Consider the following 21,669-nt stretch of genomic DNA (forward strand, 5'->3'; position numbering starts at 1 on the left):
TAAGGCTCAGCGGTGGTAATGCGAGCCTTCTGCTCAGGCGGGTAAGTGGTGACCACTCTGTGGTCTTGCAGCACTGGGGTCCTGGGCACGGAGACTGTAGGTTCCCCTTAAGAATGTGATGGTTTCTTCCCACAGATTTTATTTAAAGGAGAGTAGGGGACTTAACCGTTTCATGGTCATTGGCAACTTAGGCATCACCAAATTTACCTCCAGTTACCTTGACCGGGAACTCTGACCAGTTTTCTGATCGAATCATTTTTAACCACCTCCTGCCTGTATGACATCATATGACGTCCTTAGGTTGAAGTGGAGATATCTGGATGATGGGTGCAGCTACAGGCACCACCCAGATATCTTTCTTTTCAGCTAGTGATTCCCTCTCTTGTAAAAGCCATCCTAGCGACTAATTAGCCGCTGGATTGCTATTGCAGCCAACGAGAGGGGACATTATCCCCTCCCGTCATCCAACGGCGGAGGCGCCTCCCGTGCGATCAGGAAGCCAGGGATCCGATCCGGTGGTGGTGCTGGGTTACCATAGAGCTGGCCGCGGATTCTATGGACGTATCTATGGACTGAAATAATGATTTCCTACTACAATTCTCAAACTGACTTTTTAGCCTTATGATTACACACTTTTGTGCCTAAGATTGCTTCAACCTTGGCCTGAAAACTGACTATCCTTACCTGCCTCGACCCTTGCCTGGAAATTTGGAAATCCTTTCCTGCTGCCTGCCTAGACCTTTACCTAAAACCGTCTACCCTTGCTTGCTGCCTGCCTGGACCCCTGTTTAAAAATGCCTCCCTCGACCTCGGCCTAAAAACAGGCTATCCTTACCAGACGTCTGCTTCAACCTCTTCCTGAAAACTGACTATCCCTGCCTGCCACATCCACTGCCTGGAAGATCGACAATCTATGTCTGCCACCTGCCTTGACCTCTTTCTGAAAACCAAATATCCTTGCCTGCCTTGACCTTCAGCTCAAAACCTAACTATCCTTGCCTGCCGCCTGCCTCAACCTCCACCTGAACCTGACTATCCTGCGTGCCTCCATTCTGTCTTCCCATTGTAGCCTGCCTATTCCACTATCAGCTGGTGGTGCGATCTTGGCGGCATCTCACAACAGAGCAGCCCAGTGGCCATCACTTGCTTGGGGGGTGCTCTGGTGAAGACCAAGGTGCCACTGCACCTCAGGTGCACCGGCGCCACTTATCGGTGGTTTTTAGCACTGATAGGAGATGCCAGAAGTGACCTGTCAGTTCTGGCTCTGGCAGATTTTAAATGCCGCCATTTTGTCCCCCCTGGAAAGCAGAGATTGATGTTTTTTTTTTCAGCTCAAAACTTGACTATCCTTGCCTACCGCCTGCCTCAACCTCCACCTGAACCTGACTATCCTGCGTGCCTCCATTCTGTCTTCCCATTGTAGCCTGCCTATTCCACTATCAACTGGTGGTGCGATCTTGGCGGCATCTCACAACAGAGTAGCCCAGTGGCCATCACTTGTTTTTTGGGGATGCTCTGGTAAAGGACAAGGTGCCACTGCACCTTAGGTGCACCGGCACCACCTATCGGTGGTTTTTAGCACTGATAAGAGAGTCCGGAAGCGACCTGTCACTTCTGGCTCTGGCAGATGTAATCACCGCCATTTTGTCCCCCCTGGAAAGCAGAGATTGATGTTTTTTTTTTTCAGCTCAAAACTTGACTATCCTTGCCTTCCGCCTGCCTCAACCTCCACCTGAACCTGACTATCCTGCTTGCCTACCATTTTCACCGGTGGTGGTGGCATCTGACAGCAGAGGAGCCCAGTGGCCATCACTTGTTTGGGGGGTGCTCAGGTGAAGACCAAGGTGCCACTGAACCTCAGGTGCTCCGGTGCCACCTAACAGTGGTTTTAGCACTGATAGAATAGGCCAAAAGTGAATCATGATGTCACTGGCTCTGGCAGATGTAAATGCTGCCATTTAGTCCACCTGGAAAGCAGAGATTGATGGTTTTTTTTTTTAAACTTATGCTTTCCAGGGTAGAGGAGATACCTGGGGTCTTATTGACCCCAGATGTCTTCATAAAGAGGACCTGTCATGCCTTATTCCTGTTACAAGGGATGTTTCCATTTCTTGTAATAGGAATAAAAGCGATCCAAAAAAAAAAAAAAAAAATTAAGAGACAGTACAAAATAAATAAATATGTAAATAAATAATAATATTAAAAAAAAAATGTAAAGTGCCCCCGTCCCCTCGTGCTCGCACGCAGAAGCGAACATTCGCACCACACATGTGAGGTATCACCATGAACGTCAGAGCAGGAGCAATAATTCTAATGCTTGACCTCTCTGTAACTCTAAACTGGAAACCTGTAAACATTTTTAAAGCGTTGCCTATGGAAAATTCCACGAGTGTGCGCAATTCTAAAATGCGACATGTGGGTATCTATTTACTCGGTGTGACATCATCTTTTATATTTTACCAAAATTGGGTTTTATATTGTGTTTATTTTTTTTGCATTAAAATTCATTAACCTCCTGCCTACTGGGCACCTAAACCCACTTCCTGCCCAGGCCAATTCTCAGATTTCAGCGCTGTCGCACTTTGAATGACAATTGTGCGGGCATGCAACACTGTACCAAAATTAGATTTTTATAATTTTTTTTTCAAACAAATAGAGCTTTCTTTTGGTGGTATTTAATCACTACTGGGGGTTTTTATTTTATTTTTGCTCAACAAACCAAAAAAAAACAAAACAGTTTTTATAGTTTGTTATAAAATTTTGCAAACAGGTAATTTTTCTCCTTCATTGTTGTGCGCTTATGAGGCAGCACTGATGGGCCCTGATAGGCATGGATAGGCTGCACTGATGGGAACTGATAGGCTGTACTGATGGGCACTGATAGGCAAAACTGATAAGACGGCACTGGTGGGCACTGATAGGTGGCACTGATGGGTGACACCGATGGGCACTGATAGGCGGCACTGAGGGGCACTAATAGGTGGCACTGATGGACACTAATAGGTGGCACTGATGGGTGACACTGATGGGTGGCAATGATTGGCAATGATAGGCACTGGTAGGAGACACTAATTCAGCACTGATGATGGGCACTAATAGGTGGCACTAGTGGGCATTGATAGGTGGCACTGGTGGGCACTGATAGGTGGCACTGGTGGGCTCTGGCAGGTGGCACTGACCTGCATTGGTAGGTGGCGCTGGTGGGTACTGGGGCACAGATTAGCCTCTCCTCTTTGGGACCGATGTCTCTCTGACAGCAGCCGGCGATCAGCTTTTTTTTCTCCTAACGCTATAAAAAAAAAGCTGATCTCCGGCTGCTGTTTACATCACGTGATCGGCTGTCATTGGCTGACAGCTGATCACGTGGTAAAGGGCTGGGATCAGACCTGTGATCAGCCGATCAGCCGAGTCTCATGGACTCACTGATCACAGAGCGAGCTGTGCATGCTCCGCAGGGAGTGCGCAGGGAGTTCATGCATTGGAGGATGTACATGGGCGCCCTCCCGCCAATTAAGGTCCGCGCTGTAGCCGTATTTCGGCTATAGCACAGATGGGAAGTGTTTAAAATATATTTTTTCCAAAAAGGATTGCATTTGACTAAATACCGCCTGACATAAAAAAATTACAGAGACTGCCATTTTATTCCCTAGGGTCTCTGCTAAAAAATATATATATATACTGTAGAAATATATAATGTTTCTAGCAAAAAATACTGATTTATACTTGTAAACAACAAATGTCAGAAAAAGCCAGGGTCAGCAAGTGGTTAATGCAGGGGAACTGAAGGCTTAAGGTTGGTCCACATTACTGCGTGTGCAGGTGCGTGCACGCGTTTCACGTGCATTCTCAGGTGTTACGTTGAAATGAATGGGCTGCCCTACCTGCAAGAAACACAAGGGAAGAAGTTCCCGAGTCTTTTTAAAAATCCCGCGGCACCAAACTGAATAGTGCTGTGGCACCATATGTTTTGGTGTGCGCAAAAACGCCTGCGTTTGCTTAAGAATTAATGGCGCCCCCCCCCCTCCCCCCCCCGTGCGTCTGCTAAAGAGCAGCACTTTTTTGTGTGTGTCAGGAACGCACACTAGACATGCATAGATGTGAACCGAGCCTAAGTGTGAATGACCCCCCCAGATATACCCCTTCGCCTCTCTATGGTGCAAATTGAGTAGTCAAATGAGTTACATTTTTATCGCTTCCCTTTGGAAATCCCCCCAAAAAATCAATAGAGCCAAATCCACCCAGGTTAGCCACAGAGTCCACATCGCCTTCCCCCTCCCTTCCTCCCTGTGCTCTGCCATTTCAAGTCTAACCTTGGCCTGTGAAGGTGGATAGAGGGCCCCGAAGCGTTTACCGCCGCTGCAAGACACTGCTCACCATCTGCGATCACTAATAGGTGGCACTGATGGGCATTGATTGGCATTGATAGGCACTGGTAGGTGACACTAATTCAGCACTGATGATGGGCACTGATAGGTGGCACTGGTGGGCACTGGCAGGTGGGTGGCACTGACCTGAACTGGTAGGTGGTGCTGGTGGGCACTGGTGGGCACTGGTAGGTGGCACTGGTGGGCACTGGCAGGTGGGTGGCACTGACCTGAACTGGTAGGTGGCGCTGGTGGGCACTGGTGGGCACTGGTAGATGGCACTGGTGGGCACTGGCAGGTGGCACTGACCTGAACTGGTAGGTGGCGCTGGTGGGCACTGGTGGCCACTGGTAGGTGGCACTGGTGGGCACTGGCAGGTGGCACTGACCTGAACTGGTAGGTGGCCTGGTGGGCACTGGTGGCCACTGGTAGGTGGCACTGGTGGGCACTGGCAGGTGGCACTGACCTGAACTGGTAGGTGGCGCTGGTGGGCACTGGTGGCCACTGGTAGGTGGCACTGGATGGCACTGGCAGGTGGGTGGCACTGACCTGAACTGGTAGGTGGCACTGGTGGGCCCCATATGCTAACCTTTCCCTATGGAATATTCATCCCTCTATTCCCCCCAACCCCCCTAAATCTACTGCCGCCAAGTAAAAGCTTGTTATCCCCCGGATGAGTTAGCGCCCTCCATAGCCTTTGATGCAGCTCCAGGATCCTGCAGCGGCTCATAACAAGTTTCTTTTTTTTTGTGTTACAGACTCCGCAGATGATTCCGCCATGTTTGTGATTGGAACAGTGCTGTACAGGAACCTGGGAGGATTCCTAACCCTGCAGAGGTGAGATGCCACCACCACCTTATATTTTTGTTCTTACAGATTTCTATCAATGGATTTAGAAAATTAATGCGATTTCATGATCTATCTGAACCCATGCAAATAAATAAATAATGAAATACATGGTGCACTTTGAAGCATACGATTCTCTGCGACTGGAACACCAAACTGGGGAATTCTCGGCAGGTCGGACGCACCCATGTGGAAACTTTCCAGCACATTAATAAATAGCACAATGACAATTCTTCCCATTCAATCGTCATTTTTTTTTTTTCTAGATTGATCTAACACCCTCTTGGAAAAGTGAACTTTTCTATTAATCCTGTACCATGTGGTCAGAAGTATGTGGTCACCTCTTTAACCACTTCAATACCGGGCACTTTCACCCCCTTCCTGCCCAGGCCAATATTCAGCTTTCAGCGCTGTCACACTTTGAATGACAATTACGCGGTCATGCAACACTGTACCCATATGACATTTTTATCATTTTTTTTTAGACAGATAGAGCTTTTTTTTTTTTGGTGGTATTTAAACACCACTGGGTTTTTTATTTTTTGCTAAATAAATGAAAACAGACCAAAAATTTAGAAAAAATAAGTTTCTGTTATGAAACTTGACAAATAACTATTTTTTCTTCTTCACTGGTGTGTGCTGATGAGGCTGCACTGATGTGCACTGATGGGGCTGTGCTAATGAGGCTGCACTGATGTGCACTGATGAGGCTGTGCTAATGAGGCTGCACTAATGGGCACAGATAGGCTGCACTGACGGGCACTGATAAGCTGCACCAATGGCCACTGATGGGGAAACACTGATAAGGCTGCACTGATGGGCACTGATGGGCACTAGTGGGGCTGTGCTAATGAGGCTGCACTGATGTGCACTAATGAGGCTGTGCTAATGAGGCTGAACTGAGGGGCACAGATAGGCTGCACTGATGGGCACTGATAAGCTGCACCGATGGCCACTGATGGGGAAACACTGACAAGGCTGCACTGATGGGCACTGATGGGCACTAGTGGGGCTGTGCTAATGAGGCTGCACTGATGTGCACTAATGAGGCTGTGCTAATGAGGCTGCACTGAGGGGCACAGATAGGCTGCGCTGACGGGCACTGAAAAGCTGCACCGATGGCCACTGATGGGGAAACACTGACAAGGCTGCACTGATGGGCACTAGTGGGGCTGTGCTAATGAGGCTGCACTGATGTGCACTAATGAGGCTGTGCTAATGAGGCTGCACTGAGGGGCACAGATAGGCTGCGCTGACGGGCACTGATAAGCTGCACCGATGGTCACTGATGGGGAAACACTGACAAGGCTGCACTGATGGGCACTAGTAGGGCTGTGCTGATGAGGTTGCACTGATGTGCACTAATGAGGCTGTGCTAATGAGGCTGCACTGAGGGGCACAGATAGGCTGCGGTGACGGGCACTGATAAGCTGCACCAATGGCTGCTGATGGGGAAACATTGACAAGGCTGCACTGATGGGCACTAGTAGGGCTGTGCTAATGAGGCTGCACTGATGTGCACTAATGAGGCTGTGCTAATGAGGATGCACTGACGGGCACTGATAAGCTGCACTGATGGCCACTGATGGGGAAACACTGACAAGGCTGCACTGATGGGCACTGGTAGTCGGCATTGATGGGCACTGATAAGCTGCACTGATGGGCACTGATTGGCAATAATTGGGCTGCACTGATAATCAAGGCACTGTTGATCAGGGCCCTGATTATCAGTGTAAGCAATGTACTGTCAGACTTGCCAGTTATCAGCTCTCCTTTCCTCCCACAGACATAGTGTAAGAGAAAAGGAAAGCCGATACCTGGCAAGTCTGTTTACATGTGACCAGCTGTGATTGGTCCTTTACCACAATCTGTGATCAGCTGTGTCCAAAGGATATAGCGGTCGCAGAACGCGCCCGATGTGCGCCCCAGGGGGGGGGGGGGGGGCATGGGAGGCGTGCATGTGGGAGAGCATCCATGGACGTCCTTCCAGAAATGGAGAGCCGTGCTGTAGCGAGAGTTGGCTATAGCAAGGACAGGAACTGGTTAGTCCAGCATCTTACAGAGACATTGTAGACAATTGTGCTCTTCTAACCCTGTGGGGACAGTTTGGGGAAGACCCTTTCTGTTCCAGCATGACTGTGCCCCCCTGTGTAGAAAGCCAGCTCCATAAAGACATGATGAGACCAGTTTGATGTGGAGGAACTCAATTGTCCTGCAGAGCGCCCTAATCTCAACTCACTCCTGAACACCTTTGGGATGAATTAGAACACAGATGGTGATCTGGTTCTTCTCAACCAACATCAGTACCTGACCTCACAAATGGGCACAACTTCCCGCAGACACCCTCCAAAATCTTGTGAAAAGCCTTCCCAGGAGAGTGGAGGCTGTTAAAGTCACAAGAAAGGAGAAACACCCCCATATTAATAGCCATGGTTTCAGATTCAGAATAGGCCATAAAGTTTCCATCAGATAAAATGCAGTCCTTCCCCAATACATGCCTTTGCATACTCTGCAGTACTGCGGCCCTTTGATTTCTTTTTATCTGGCCCTCTGGGCACTATTTTATTTACTGACACCAGTGAAGGGTCCGATTCCTCCCAATGACACCAACAATGGGGCCCAATGACTCCAATGATGGGGCACAATTCCTCCCAATGACTCCAATGATGGGGCACTATTCCTCCCTATGACATCAATTATGAGGCACTATTCCTCCCAATGACTTCAATTATGGGGCACTATTCCTCCCAATGACACCAATGATGGGGCACTATTCCTCCCTATGACATCAATTATGAGGCACTATTCCTCCCAATGACATCAATAATGAGGCACTATTCCTCCCAATGACTTCAATGATGGGACACTATTCCTCCCAATGACACCAATGATGGGGCACTATTCCTCCCACTGACACCAATGATGGGGCACTATTCCTCCCACTGATACCAATGATGGGGCACTATTCCTCCCACTGATACCAATGATGGGAAACTATTCCCCCCACTGACACCAATGATGGGGCACTATTCCTCCCACTGATACCAATGATGGGAAACTATTCCCCCCACTGACACCAATGATGGGACACTATTCCTCCCACTGACACCAATGATGGGAAACTATTCCCCCCACTGACACCAATGATGGGAAACTATTCCCCCCACTGACACCAATGATGGGACACTATTCCCCCCACTGACTCCAATGATGGTGCACTATTCCTCCCTATGACATCAATGATGGGGCACTATTCCTCCACTGATACCAATGATGGGGCACTATTCCTCCCACTGACACCAATGATGGGAAACTATTCCCCCCACTGACACCAATGATGGGACACTATTCCCCCCACTGACTCCAATGATGGGGCACTATTCCTCCCTATGACATCAATGATGGGGCACTATTCCTCCACTGATACCAATGATGGGGCACTATTCCTACCTACGACATCAATGATGGGGCACTATTCCTCCACTGATACCAATGATGGGACACTATTCCTACCTACGACATAAATTATGGGGCACTATTCCTCCTAATGACACCAATGATGGGACACTATTCCTCCCTACGACATCAATGATGGGGCATTGTTTATTCTCACCGATGCTAGGACATTTTGTACTCCTGGTGGCCACAAGCCTCCCCCCCCCAAAAAAAAAAATCTGAAGGACAGTAAACTATCCCATTGTTTAGAAAGTTTTGGACATGTTTTAACATGAAGTAACTTTCAGGTCTCAGCGAACCCTGAGAAGCTCACAGTGTGCAGTAAAATTGGAGCAAATTCAGTAGAGCAGAGGAGCCAGTACAACTGCTGAAGCCCGAAGGAGAGGCTGGAGGTCAGATTTGGGTTCTTTGGTTACATTGGCATCTATGGCTTAGCCCCATGTCCTGGACCATCAGAGAGACTCCACTGCCTCCTATAGCTTGACTATGGATCATGGTCTCTTCCTCCTTCATCCTTTTACTAGCTATGCTTAGAGTTTCCTCATTTTTCCAGCAATCTCAGAAGTGGGCGATAAGCTTGTGTAATATTTTACCGTGTGGAAGCCTCTCGGCATAATGGGCTTTTATCTCCATTCAGACCAAATGGACCTTGAAATAAGATGACCACACTTAAGTTGATGTCCAGGCTGAAATATTATCTTATTATTGGCATCTTCTGTGGCCACGGGCTACGGCACTTACTCCACAGTTACATCCGTCCATCTTAGCCCGGCAGGGGAGCGAAGGAACGGTTAACGCGATGGAACGGGGTCCATTTTCATGACATTGTAGCGGAGGGTCATTGTTCTTTGCATGGCCGGAAGGGTTGACAATAAATACTCCCCACCCCATAGAACCTGGGAGATGAGCGTGGGGGAGGTGGTGTCTGGGCGGCTGCGCATGGGGAGGAGCGCTCCTGCAGCTTTCCAAGAGGCGCTCTGGGCTGTGCGTTTTGTGGGAATGCATTCTCCGTCTTCCTTTAAGACGGAGGCAGAGGCAGAAACATCCCAAGGCAGCACGCCAAATCTGTTCCGCGCTGATTAGCAGCACTACATCCTCCTCCGGGCCGTGACTATTTTTTTTTTATTATTATTATTCTAAGACCATCTTATTAAAACGCAAACACGTCCCTTTATTCTGCCCAGGCCAATTAGCCGACTGAAATTGCTTCGGTTTATTTATTTATTTTTTACACACTAGCTGAAAGCGGGCAAGCAAATAAAGGCAGCGGATTAGGATGATTGCCTTGTTTACTTTGTTACAGAGAGCCGTATGCGAGTAAACTAAACCGATTTGAAGTTATAACACAACGAAGAAAACTGCAACACGCTTTAATGAGAGTCATACTGGCCATTGCTAATTATCGTTTTCCTAAACTGTGTGTACTCCATCCAAAACGGGGGGAAAAAACTGCTTTGACTATACTTAGAGGAGCGTCTACTGAAAAGCTTTTAGCTATTCAGAGAACAGAAAGTGAAAGGATATCTTCCCAATGTAAGAGAAATCCTGCCATGGAAACGAGTGTCCCTGTTGAAAGATTTCCCCTCTATTCCTGTTTTGAGAACAACCCAAAATTTGCATTTACCTTCAATTTTATGCTGTTGGTGATCTGTGATTAGGACAGTTAAAAAGCGGGAATCTCCCTGATGGAAATACTGCCAACGATAAAAACCTGATAGAGGTTCTGTCTAGCCATCAGCCAAATGCACCTGGGTACAATTCAGTTTGTCTTGGTCTGGTCTTGGCCTGGTCCTCTTCTGGTTTTGTCTCTGTGTGGTCTTGGTCTGAACTTGGTCTTGGTTTGATCTCGGTCTGGTCAGAGTTACATAGTCTGGCTGAAAAAAAGGCACAAGTCCATCTACTTCTACAAATAAATTGTCTTGGTTTGGTCTGGCCTTGATCTGGTCTAGGTCTATTCTTGGTCTTGGTTTGGTCTGGTCTGGTCTGGTTTAGGTCTTGTCTTGGTCTGGTCTAGGTCTGATCTTGGCCTGATCTTGATCTGGTCTTGGTTTGGTCTTGCATAGGTTTGTTTTTGGTCTTGGTTTGGTCTTGGTCTGGTATAGGTCGGATTTGGTCTTGGTCTGGTCTAGGTCTGGTCTAGGTCTGATCTTGGCCTGATCTTGATCTGGTCTTGGTTTGGTCTTGCATAGGTTTGTTTTTGGTCTTGGTTTGATCTTGGTCTGGTATAGGTCGGATCTTGGTCTTGGTCTTGGTCTGGTCTGGTTAGGTCTGGTCTTGGTCTAGTCTTGGTCTGGTCTAGGTCTGGTCTAGGTTTGATCTTGGTCTGGTCTTGATTTGGTCTGGTCTTGGTCTGGCCTGGTCTGGTGAAGGACTGATCTAGGTCTGGTCTTAGCCAATGGGATGCGAATGTTAAAAAAGAGTAATGGCCATTTTTTTAGCCACATGGGGGGCTGGCCAATGCCCTGGGGGACATGTACTAAAGAAAAAAAAATGTTTAAGAATTCCATTAAGTGGATTTTAGTAATGCCTTAAGGGAAATATTAAAATTTAAGTTGTTTTCCAAATAACAGGGATGGAAACGTACGACTTTCCCATCGTGCGCCTTATTTAAAGTCCCACCCTCCCCCCCAATTTCTACCAGAGAAGTGGCACATCTATACGATGTATACAACCTACATAGTTACATAGTTAGTGAGGTTAAAAAAAAGACATCAGTCCATCCAGTTCAACCTAGGATGTGTGTGTGTGTTTGCTGTTAACCGTACATTGTATACCCCTGTATGTTGTACATTGTATACCCCTGTATGTTGTACATTGTATACCCCCTGTATGTTGTACATTGTATACCCCCTGTATGTTGTACATTGTATACCCCCTGTATGTTGTACATTGTATACCCCTGTATGTTGTGATCTTTAAGGTGCCCATCTAATAGTCTTTTGAAACTATCGATGCTCCCTGCTGATACCACTGCTTGTGGAAGAGAATTCCACATCCTTACTGCTCTGACAGTATTACGTATTTTAAGGTTAAACCGTTTTTCCTCTAGTTTTAGTGAGTGGCCACGTGTCTTGTTGTATTCCCTTTCTCTGAAAAATGTGTTCCTTATGCTAGGGTCATCACCAGTACAGTATTTGTACATTGATATCATATCCCCCCTCAAGCATCTCTTCTCTAGAGAGAATAAGTTCAATGCTTGTAGTCTTTCCTCATAGCTGATGACCTCCATTCCCCTAATTCTTTTTGTTGCCCTTCTCTGGACTCTCTCCAGTTCCAGCACATCCTTCCTGAGGACCGGTGCCCAGAACTGGACAGCATACTCCAGATGTGGCCGGACCAGAGTCTTGTAGAGTGGGAGAATAATCTCTTTATTTCTGGAGTGAATCCCCTTTTTTATACATCCCAGTATTCTGTTGGCTTTGCTTGCAGCGGCTTGGCATTGCATGCCACTGCCAAGCCTGTTGTCTACCAGCACCCCCAGGTCCTTTTCCATCTTGGATTCACCCAGAGGTTCCCCCCCTAGTGAGTAGCTTGCTTTCGTGTTTCAGATGCCCAAGTGCATTACTTTACATTTTTCAACATTAAACCTCATCTGCCATGTAGTTGCCCATCCCATTATTTTGTTCAGGTCCGCTTGTAAGGTTTCCACACCCTGCATAGAAGATATTGGCATGCTTAGTTTAGTATCATCCGCAAATACTGAGATTGTACTCGATATCCCCTCCTCTAGATCATTTATGAATAAATTAAACAGGATTGGTCCCAGGACAGAACCTTGGTGGACCCCACTTTCCACACCCGACCAATCCAAGTACTCCCCATTAATCATCACCCTCTGGACTCTCCCCTGCAGTCAGTTCTCTATCCAGGCACCCTATGGTCCATACCTACCTTCCTTAGTTTGTACAGTAAGCGTTTGTGGGGATCTGTGTGAAATGCCTTTGCAAAGTCCAGATACACCACATCCACAGGCCTTCCTTTATCCAGATACACCACATCCACAGACCTTCCTTTATCCAGATACACCACATCCACAGGCCTTCCTTTATCCACAGGCCTTCCTTTATCTAGATAGCAACTCACTTCATCGTAGAAGGTTATTAGATTGGTCTGGCAAGAACAATTTTTCATGAATCCATGCTGATTACTACTAATAATGCAGTTTTCATGACTAAAGTCTTGTATATAGTGTCTTAACATCCCCTCCAAAATTTTGCAGACTACAGTTAGGCTGACAGGTCTATAGTTACCCGGGATATATCTCGGCCCCTTTTTAAATATTGGTACCACATTGTCTTTTTTCCAATCAGCTGGCATCATGCCCGTCTGTAGATTATGCTTAAAGATCAAGAATAATGGTCTGGCAATCACCTGGCTGAGCTCTTTAAGAATCCTCGGGTGCAAGCCATCCGGTCCCGGTGATTTATTTATGTTAAGTTTCTCTAGTTTAGTTCTAAGTCTATCTTCTGTTAGCCATGGCAGTATTTCCTGAGGTGTGTTGTTTAATTTAGCATTACAAGCTGGGTTAGTGAAGCCCCTCAATCCTTTTGTGAAGACTGAAGAGAAGAAATTAATTAACACTTCCGCCTTTTCTCTGTCCTCTCTGGCCAGATTCCCTTTGTCGTCTTTTATGGGGCCAATGTGTTCTGGACTCGCTTTCTTACTGTTTATATACTTAAAGAATTTCTTGGGGTTCTTTTTACTCTCTTCCGCTATATGTCTCTCGTGTTCTATTTTAGCTGCCTTGATTTCACCTTTACATTTCTTATTACACTCTTTGTAATGCTTGAATGCTGCCAATGACCCCTCAGCCTTGTATTTTTTAAGGCCTTTTCTTTAGTATTAATATTCATTTTTTGTTTGATTTAGCCACCCAGGGTTTACTTTTGCTCTTTTAAATTTATTTCCCTTTGGAATGCACTGGACAATCCCTTTGTTGATTATGCTCTTGAAGCACTCCCATTTTTCCTCCATGTTCTTTGTTACCAGGGTACTATCCCATTTGATATTGTTTAGCAAAGAGCGCAGTTTTGGGAAGTATGGCTTTGAAACTTTCCATTATCATAGATAACAATCTAGTACAGGTGTTAGCAAAAAAACAGGTCTTCTGGTCTAGGTCTTGTCTTTGGTATAGTCTTGGTCTAATTTTGGTCTGGTCATAGTTTCAAAGTTAGTCTGGTTGAAAAAAGACACAAGTCCATGTAGTTCAAGCAATAAATGGTCTTGGTTTGGTCTGGCCTTGGTCTGGTCTAGGTCTATTCTTGGTCTTGGTTCAGTCTTGGTCTGATCTGGTCTAGGTCTTGTCTTGGTCTGGTCTAGGTCTGATCTTGGCCTGATCTTGGTCTGGTCTTGGTTTGGTCTTGGTGTTGATCTGGTGTTGGTCGGGTATAGGTCGGATCTTGGTCTTGGTTCGGTCTTTGTCTTGTCTTGGTCTGGTCTGGTCTCGCCTAGGGCTGGTCTTGGTCTGGTCTACGTCTAGTCTAGGTTTGGTCTTGGTCTGGTCTTGATTTACTCTGGTCTTGGTCTGGCCTGGTTTGATCTAGGTCTGGTCTTGGTCAATGAGAGGTAAATGTTAAAAAAGAGTAATGGCCATTTTTCTAGGCACATGGCAAGGGGGGCTGGCCAATGCCCTGGGGGCATGTACCAAAGAAAAAAAAATGCTTAAGAATTCCATTAAGCGGATTTTAATGGAAACATTAAAAATGTAAAATTCCTTTGAATAACATGCCTGGAGGATGTCGTGACTCTACCAGAGAAGTCTATACAATGTATACAACCTTCTATGGCAATGAAACTTTCCCTTATCATAGATAACAATTTAGTAAACGTGTTAGGCCCCTTTCACACTTGTGCAACTTGTCCTGTGACTTGGGACTGCAAAGTCGCATGACGAGTCATACCCCATGATTTCCAATGAGTACCATTCATATCTGTGAAACTTCAAGACAGAGTGACTTCAAAGTAGTCCCTGCACTACTTTAGTCCAACTTTGATGCAACTGGAGGTCCATAGACCTCAAGATTACACAGGCCCAGCTTCAAGTTGAGTTAAAGTCGCATCAACGCCAAAGTCAGGTGGCAAAGCTGCATTAAAGTCGTGCCAGAGTTGCGTGACTTTCAGGCCGTACAAGTGCGATAGGGACCTTAGTAAAAAAACAAGTTGTGTGGAGTTCCCACTAATGGTACATGCCAGACCCTTATGCTTGATTAGGTTTTATATGGATATCAAGGGGAAATCCCACAAAAAAATCCCCAAAAAAACAAAAAAAAGACATATAGTTCCTCCAAAATCCAGACCAAACCCTTTTTCAAGCATGCAGCCTGGGAGGCAAAAAAAGGGGGAAAGAGTGCATCCCACCATTCCCCACCAGCTCCTCCTAAACCAGGGATCCTCAAACTACGGCCCTCCAGCTGTGGCAAAACTACACATCCCATGAGGCATTGTAAGACTCTGACATGACTAGGCATGATGGGAATTGTAGGTCCTGAACAACTGGAGGGCCATAGTTTAAAGACCCCTGTTCTAAACCATACTTGGTCACATGCCCACGACATGGGGGAGTACCTTGCCAAGAAGAAGACCCCTGGCAAAGCAACTTGTCCCCAAGATCAAGAGCCTCTCCCCTACAACTCTGGCATAGTGGTTGTAGGGGTATGCGGATGGGTACATATAAATGAGTACCCCTACTCATGCACAAAAAAAAAAAGTAAATTATCAGTAAAGTCGCACACATTATGACAAGCCCTTGAACCTGTTGCCACCCATGTAATACATAGTTGCAGTGACAAAAGCTTGGGCTTTAATGGACAATGTTTTTGTGCCTGAGAGTGATCTCACTACGTGCTCCCAGCTCAGAGATCTCAGTCCCTACTAATGGTCCCACATCATGTGACCACTGTGACAGCCAATCACAGTGCTGACATGGTTGCCAATTCTTCCTGGGCATTCATAACCTCTTAAAGGAATGCTGGGGTGGGCAGGAGGGAGTTAAAAAATAAATAAAACACCCTTAAAAAATGTCTTGCGACGTAAATCCATCATCAATTACGTTCAGCAGTTGCATTTGTCAGTCGGGATAATCGATGGCCACTGATTTGTTGAAATAAAAAAAAAAAAAAAAACAACATGTCCAATCCCGCCGCTCGCCTACTGCTCTTGGAGTTCTATATAAACAAAAGGGGGGGGGGAGTGATATTCCAAATTATGTCCTTGACCAAATTTGGACTATGGAATGGCTAATGCAGCCACCACATCTAAGGTCCCATTCACACTTCGCATAGCGGGAGCTCGCACTCTCACCCGCCATTTTCCTAAATTTATTACGAAATTTGATTTTTATTGGATTTTTTTTAAACAGAAACTAGAAAATATTTTTTTTTTCTAAATTTTCGCTTTTTTTTTCCGCTAATTTCGCAAAAAATATAAAACCCAGTGGTGAAGAAATACCACCAAAAGAAAGCTCTATTTGTGTGAAAAAACAAAAAGGTAAAAATTTTATTTGGGTACAGTGTAGCATGACTGAAAATTGGTCTGGGAAGGAAGGGGGGTGAAGGTGCCGGTATTGAGGTAGTGAAGGGTCAGGTTCCACCTTTCCCCCTTCACGGCACATTCTACTCGGGCGCTGAGTGCTTCTTGGGCCTTCCGTTATCAGGCATCAATATTGCAAGTTTGCAAGGCGGCCACTTGGTCTTCGGTGCATACCTTCACAAAATTCTACTTTGGCATCTGTGGATGCTTCTTTTGGCCGCAAAGCTTTATCTTTCAGACGGGGCTGCTGTATCACGGTTATGGCTGCTGTATCACGGTTATGGCTCCTGTGTCCCGGTTAAGGTTTCTGTGTCCCGGACTCCCGGTTAAGGCTCATGTGACCCAGTTAAGGTTCCTGTGTCCCGGTTATGGCTCCTGTGTCCCGGTTATGGCTCCTGTGTCCCAGTTAAGGCTCCTGTGTCCGGTTATGGCTCCTGTGTCCCGGTTATGGCTCCTGTGTCCCGGTTATGGCTCATGTGTCCCGGTTATGGCTCATGTGTCCCGGTTATGGCTTCTGTGTCCCAGTTAAGGCTCCTGTGTCCCGAGCAAAGGCTCCTGTATCTCGGTTATGGCTCCTGTGTCCTGGTTAAGAAAGGCTCCTGTGTCCCGGTTAAGGCTCTTGTGTCCCGGTTATGGCTCTTGTGTCCCGGTTATGGCTCTTGTGTCCCGGTTATGGCTCTTGTGTCCCGGTTATGGCTCCTGTGTCCCGGTTAAGCCTCCTGTCTCCCAGTTAAGGCTCATGTGTCCCGGTTAAGGCTCCTGTGTCTCGGTTATGGCTCCTGTGTCTCGGTTATGGCTCCTGTGTCCCGGTTAAGGCTCCTGTGTCCCGAGTAAAGGCTCCTGTGTCTCGGTTAAGGCTCCTGTGTCCCGGTTAAGGTTTCTGTGTCCCGGTTAAGGCTCTTGTGTCCCGGTTATGGCTCTTGTGTCCCGGTTATGGCTCCTGTGTCTGGGTTAGGGGCTCTTATGTTTAGCCTTGGGGTATTTTCCCCACCACTTATTTTTCTTTTGGCACTGCTTTTGGACGTCCCACTAGTTATGATTTATGGAGCGCTGTGTCCATCGTTGAATGAAAGCGAAAACTGGATTTTTGTACTTACCGTAAAATCCATTTCTCTAAGTTCATCGACGGACACAGCACCAACCCCTCTGTGGAGTTCTGATACTTTTAATACTGTTTGCTACTAAACTGATTACCTAGAGCAGAGAGGGGGGTTATATACCAGCTGAGGACGGCTCATGGGCATAGCCAGTTGTTTTTGTTCTGCCTTGTCCTATTCCTGGAGGAGGCAATATAACCCACTGGGTATGATTTATGGAGCGTTTGTGTCCGTCGATGAACTCGGAGAAATGCATTTTATGGTAAGTACAAAACTTCCATTTTTATCCTTCTTTGTCTTTTTTGATACATTTTGCACCAAAGTGACGAAATCTTTCGGCTCATCTATTTTTTTTTTTTCTTATAATTTTGCTACGTTTTTTTCTCTCAGACAAACTCCTCCAGAAAACCCCCCCAAAAAAATCCCTCTAATTTTCTGCCCACCACCACCTCACCCCCCATCTGTGTGAATTGTAAGCTCTGCACGATTGCGGCGCTCGTTCTCTTCGGTAATGGAAGCCGTAATGGAGGAGAAGTCTTCATCTCCTGTATCTGATTATCAGATGATTGGGATCTCAGATCTGAAGCATTATTACCGACTTCTGATGTACTGTATGGAGGACAAGGCGGGAATTAGGAGTAATCTGAAGAGCTGCTAATTACAATTCAAAAGGGAATTTCAGGTGAAGAAGTAAAATGGATTATTAGCGCTACAAAGACAAATCGGCTCATACAGGAGATTAAACTGTTAAAGCTGAACTCCGGGCAGAAAAAAAAAAAAACTTTTACTAAAATTCTTTAATAGCTAAAAAAGATATAAATCACCTTGGTGAGCGTCAAATGCCTCTGCAAACCCAGATGTTACTTTGTAAAATCACTGTGCTGCACAGAGAAGAGAAGAGAAGAGGAGTGGGTGGGGCCCAGGCAAAACTACTGGAGGGGCGGAGAAAAGACCAATCACTCTGCACAAAGAGTGAATGTGAAGGTGTGGGAGGGGCCCAGAAGGCTCCACCCACTGCAAGCTGCCTGCAGAAAAGTACAGGAGGAGGTGGAGACTTTGCTCCTCACATTGGTGGTCAGTGGGAAGAATGCTCCTTACATTGGTGGTCAGAAGGAAGAATGTCCCTTACATTGGTGGTCAGTGGGAAGAATGTCCTTTACATTGGTGGTCAGTGGGAAGAATGTCCTTTACATTGGTGGTCAGTGAGAAGAATGTCCCTTACATTGGTGGTCAGTGGGAAGAATGCTCCTTACATTGGTGGTCAGTGGGAAGAATGTCCCTTACATTGGTGGTCAGTGGGAAGAATGTTCCTTACATTGGTGGTCAGTGGGAAGAATGTTCTTACATTGGTGGTCAGTGGGAAGAAGGAGGAGGACACACCCAAGGAGCTCTCTGTGAGATCCAGCCCTTTTCAAGCCTGGGCCTTGCTTGCTAGCTTGGCCCAGGAACAATGCCTGATCCTGGGGGAGGCCCTGGGAGGGATCCCCCTGATGACACGGGGCCTAGTGAGGAGGAGGTGGAGGACCTGTCTGTGGGTCCAGGCCCTGATGAGAATGCGGATGTCTTCAGCCAGAAGGTTATCAATCGTTTTAGGGCGATTGGGAGAGCGGAAGAAAAACTTAAAGTTTTGAAGGCTGAACACAAATCCTTCAAAACCAAGTATTTCCAGGCCTGGAGTAAAAATCGCACAGCCATGAAGCCTGAGTTACAAGAATTGGAGGAAAAGGTAAAGGAACAAGCTTTATTATTGGAAAGGCTGAAAGACCGAAGTGGAGCATTTAAAGAAAAGTTTGACAATGAGAGGCGATTTACCAGCCAAGCATCAGCAAGTTCTGTGGATCAGCAGGCTCAGTTAATGGATGACCCGGCTCCATCTGCCTCTGCACCTCTCCCCCCATGCCAGAACTGGGAATCACCAGCGGCAACCAGCCAGGGGGTTGAGAGTGGACATGGATCCCTGACATTTATCCAGGAGATGGAGTCCCCCCTGAAAGCAGACAAGTTTGTCTTTTCTGATGATCCATCAGAAATCCCTGAGGATGGGCAGAGGAGATTCAAGTCAGCAAAGCCAGTACTGGTGGAGAAATTCCAGTACATCATGCTGCCTTCCAGCATGTCTGCCCCACCTGCTGTAGTGGATGGTGTCCCAGGTGAGAAGGAGCTCTGCATACAGCTACCTATTGGAGATTCTGCTGTGGAGAAACCGAGTGCAGACATGCAAGGAAAATCCCTGACCAATGAATTCCTGGACCATCAGATGAATGTGGATGGACCTGCATCTAACACCCCAGGCATGGATTTTGCTGCTCTGGCTGAGACCAGTAGTCCCACAGCAAGCAAAATGGCTGCCAGCTCCAAAGAGCATGCTTCATGTTCACCTGAGCCTCCCAGTCTTCCAGTGCTGATTGACCAGCTGATTTCTGGTGGGGGAGGGGATCAACATAGTGCTGGAAGTGAAGCAGCTATGGAAGTCTCCTGCAATGTTTCACCTGTTGCTGTGTTAAAACAGAATGCTATTTCCACAGCTGAAAACCATGTCCTAGTGGAAGAGAAGATGACAGCTGGAGTTCTTACCAGTGCAGCACCAACTATGGATTCTGCTGTGAAGACAACAGGAATAATAAATATCCCAGCAAGTATAAAAAATGACATTAATGTTAAAGCAATGAATGTGGTGGGTGGTGGTGAAGGGGTTAGTAATGCTGGGAAAAATAAAAATGACATTTCTCCTCCTGCTCAGCAGAGGAAAGATTCGATTGCACAGATCAATCCCGAATCTGTGCAATCATTATCTGCTAAGTGTGTGTCAGATAATTTAAAAAAAACTGATGGATTTTCTGCTGGGAGGAATGTGGGAAGCTATGCTTCAGCTTTGGGGAGTCACACCAGGGTGGGTGGTGGGAATTCTGTTATTAGTCAAAATTCAGGGAGGTTTGGTGGGTATAGGAGGAGGAATGTGGTACAGTTGAGGTGGGTGGGGGATGGAACTCCACCAGTAAGGGGGAGGGTGGCTGAGTTGATTTTGGAAATGGGGTTTAAAGCCTGTGATATTTTTGCTTTAATTTGCCCGGTGGGGAGTTATGAATTTGATTTGTCGTTTGTAAAACCTGAAAGTTTGGATCTCTTCTGGGAGAGATTTAGGAGGTGCAAGGGCCTTCAGCAGTGGAGTGGTTTGGTGCCAAAGGTAATTTCAAGGCAGCCTCTGATAAAATCAGTGACCATTTTGGTGCGTAACGAATCCATACCAGAGGCTGATTTATTAGTATGGCTACGCCGATATGGCGAGGTCCTCACTCCACTGCGGAAGGTCCTTGATGAGCATGGGATATGGACAGGGGCCTGGACAGTGTCACTAAAATTGGGGGTGCTGGGCGATGTAGTTCAGCAACTTCCCTGCTCAGCCTTTCTGGGTAGGGATAGGCTGACCATTTTCTACCAAGGTCAGCCTAAGGTGTGCAATAAATGTGGTGATAAAGGCCACTTTGCATCGTCCTGCACCCACAAGAAGTGCTCACTGTGCCAGGATTTAGGCCATTTGGCCAGAGAATGCACCCAGATTCGGTGCAATTTGTGCCAGCAGCTGGGTCACCCATATAGCCAGTGCCCAGAGGCACTGCATAACTTGCCAGGATTGGAGACTGAGCTGCAGAGGCTTGATAAAGAAGATGAAGCAGCTGAAGTTAGAGAGGAAATTGTTGCTGCCCCTCCTGTGTCTGTTGTGTCAGATTCTGTTTCCCCTGGTGATGTGGTCCCTGAGTCTGTCCTTCCTGTGTCTGTTGTGTCAGATTTTGTTTCCCCTGGTGATGTGGTCCCTGAGTCTGTCCCTCCTGTGGTTGTTCCAACATCTACTGTGCGTAGATCCTCCAGACTAGCGGAAGCTGCTGGGGGGGCGGGTATAGTGGATCTTCCCCCTCGGCCTACTCCACCTCCAGTCCCTGTCTCTCGACACCGCAAACGTGGCCAAGAGGGTGCAGGGGTGCTGGATGGTGATGGGGTCGATGGGGTTGAGGGAGGGGTGTCCATGTCCCATGTCTCACCCTCTGTTGTGGAGGATTCGGATGAGGAGGGGTGGGAGAGGACAAAGAGGAAGAAAAAGAAGAAGAGGAAGACCAGTAAAGCGGTCGTTTCTTCCTTACAGTTAGAGCCAGGAGGGGTTCCTCTTGGCAACACATTTTCGGTTTTATCAGGGGAGGAGTTGGTGTCGGATTTATCTATTTGTTTATCATCTATGGATGAGGGGGAGTCACATAGTGTAAAGAGAGCTGTTTCGGGTGATGAGAGTGTGGTGGAGGTTAAGAAACGACTACCCCAATCATCCTGATGGCAGTGCCCGCTCTGATAAAGGTGGCGACCATTAATGTCGCCAGCGTGAAATCTGA

General features: G+C 46.9%; 1 protein-coding gene across 4 annotated transcripts in view; it reads left to right on the plus strand.

The window, feature by feature from the left end:
* Positions 1–21,669, plus strand: part of ADGRB1 (adhesion G protein-coupled receptor B1) — a 912,987-nt gene that overhangs the window by 538,738 nt on the left and 352,580 nt on the right. For all 4 annotated transcript variants that reach the window (XM_082259420.1, XM_082259422.1, XM_082259423.1 and 1 more), the window contains one exon: positions 5,123–5,201. In XM_082259420.1, the coding sequence (XP_082115546.1) occupies positions 5,123–5,201 (79 nt within the window). The remainder of the gene's footprint in view (positions 1–5,122; positions 5,202–21,669) is intronic.

The sequence above is a fragment of the Pelophylax lessonae genome (genome assembly GCF_965119305.1).
Source record: "Pelophylax lessonae genome assembly, chromosome: 5".
Classification (NCBI taxonomy): Eukaryota; Metazoa; Chordata; class Amphibia; order Anura; family Ranidae; genus Pelophylax; species Pelophylax lessonae.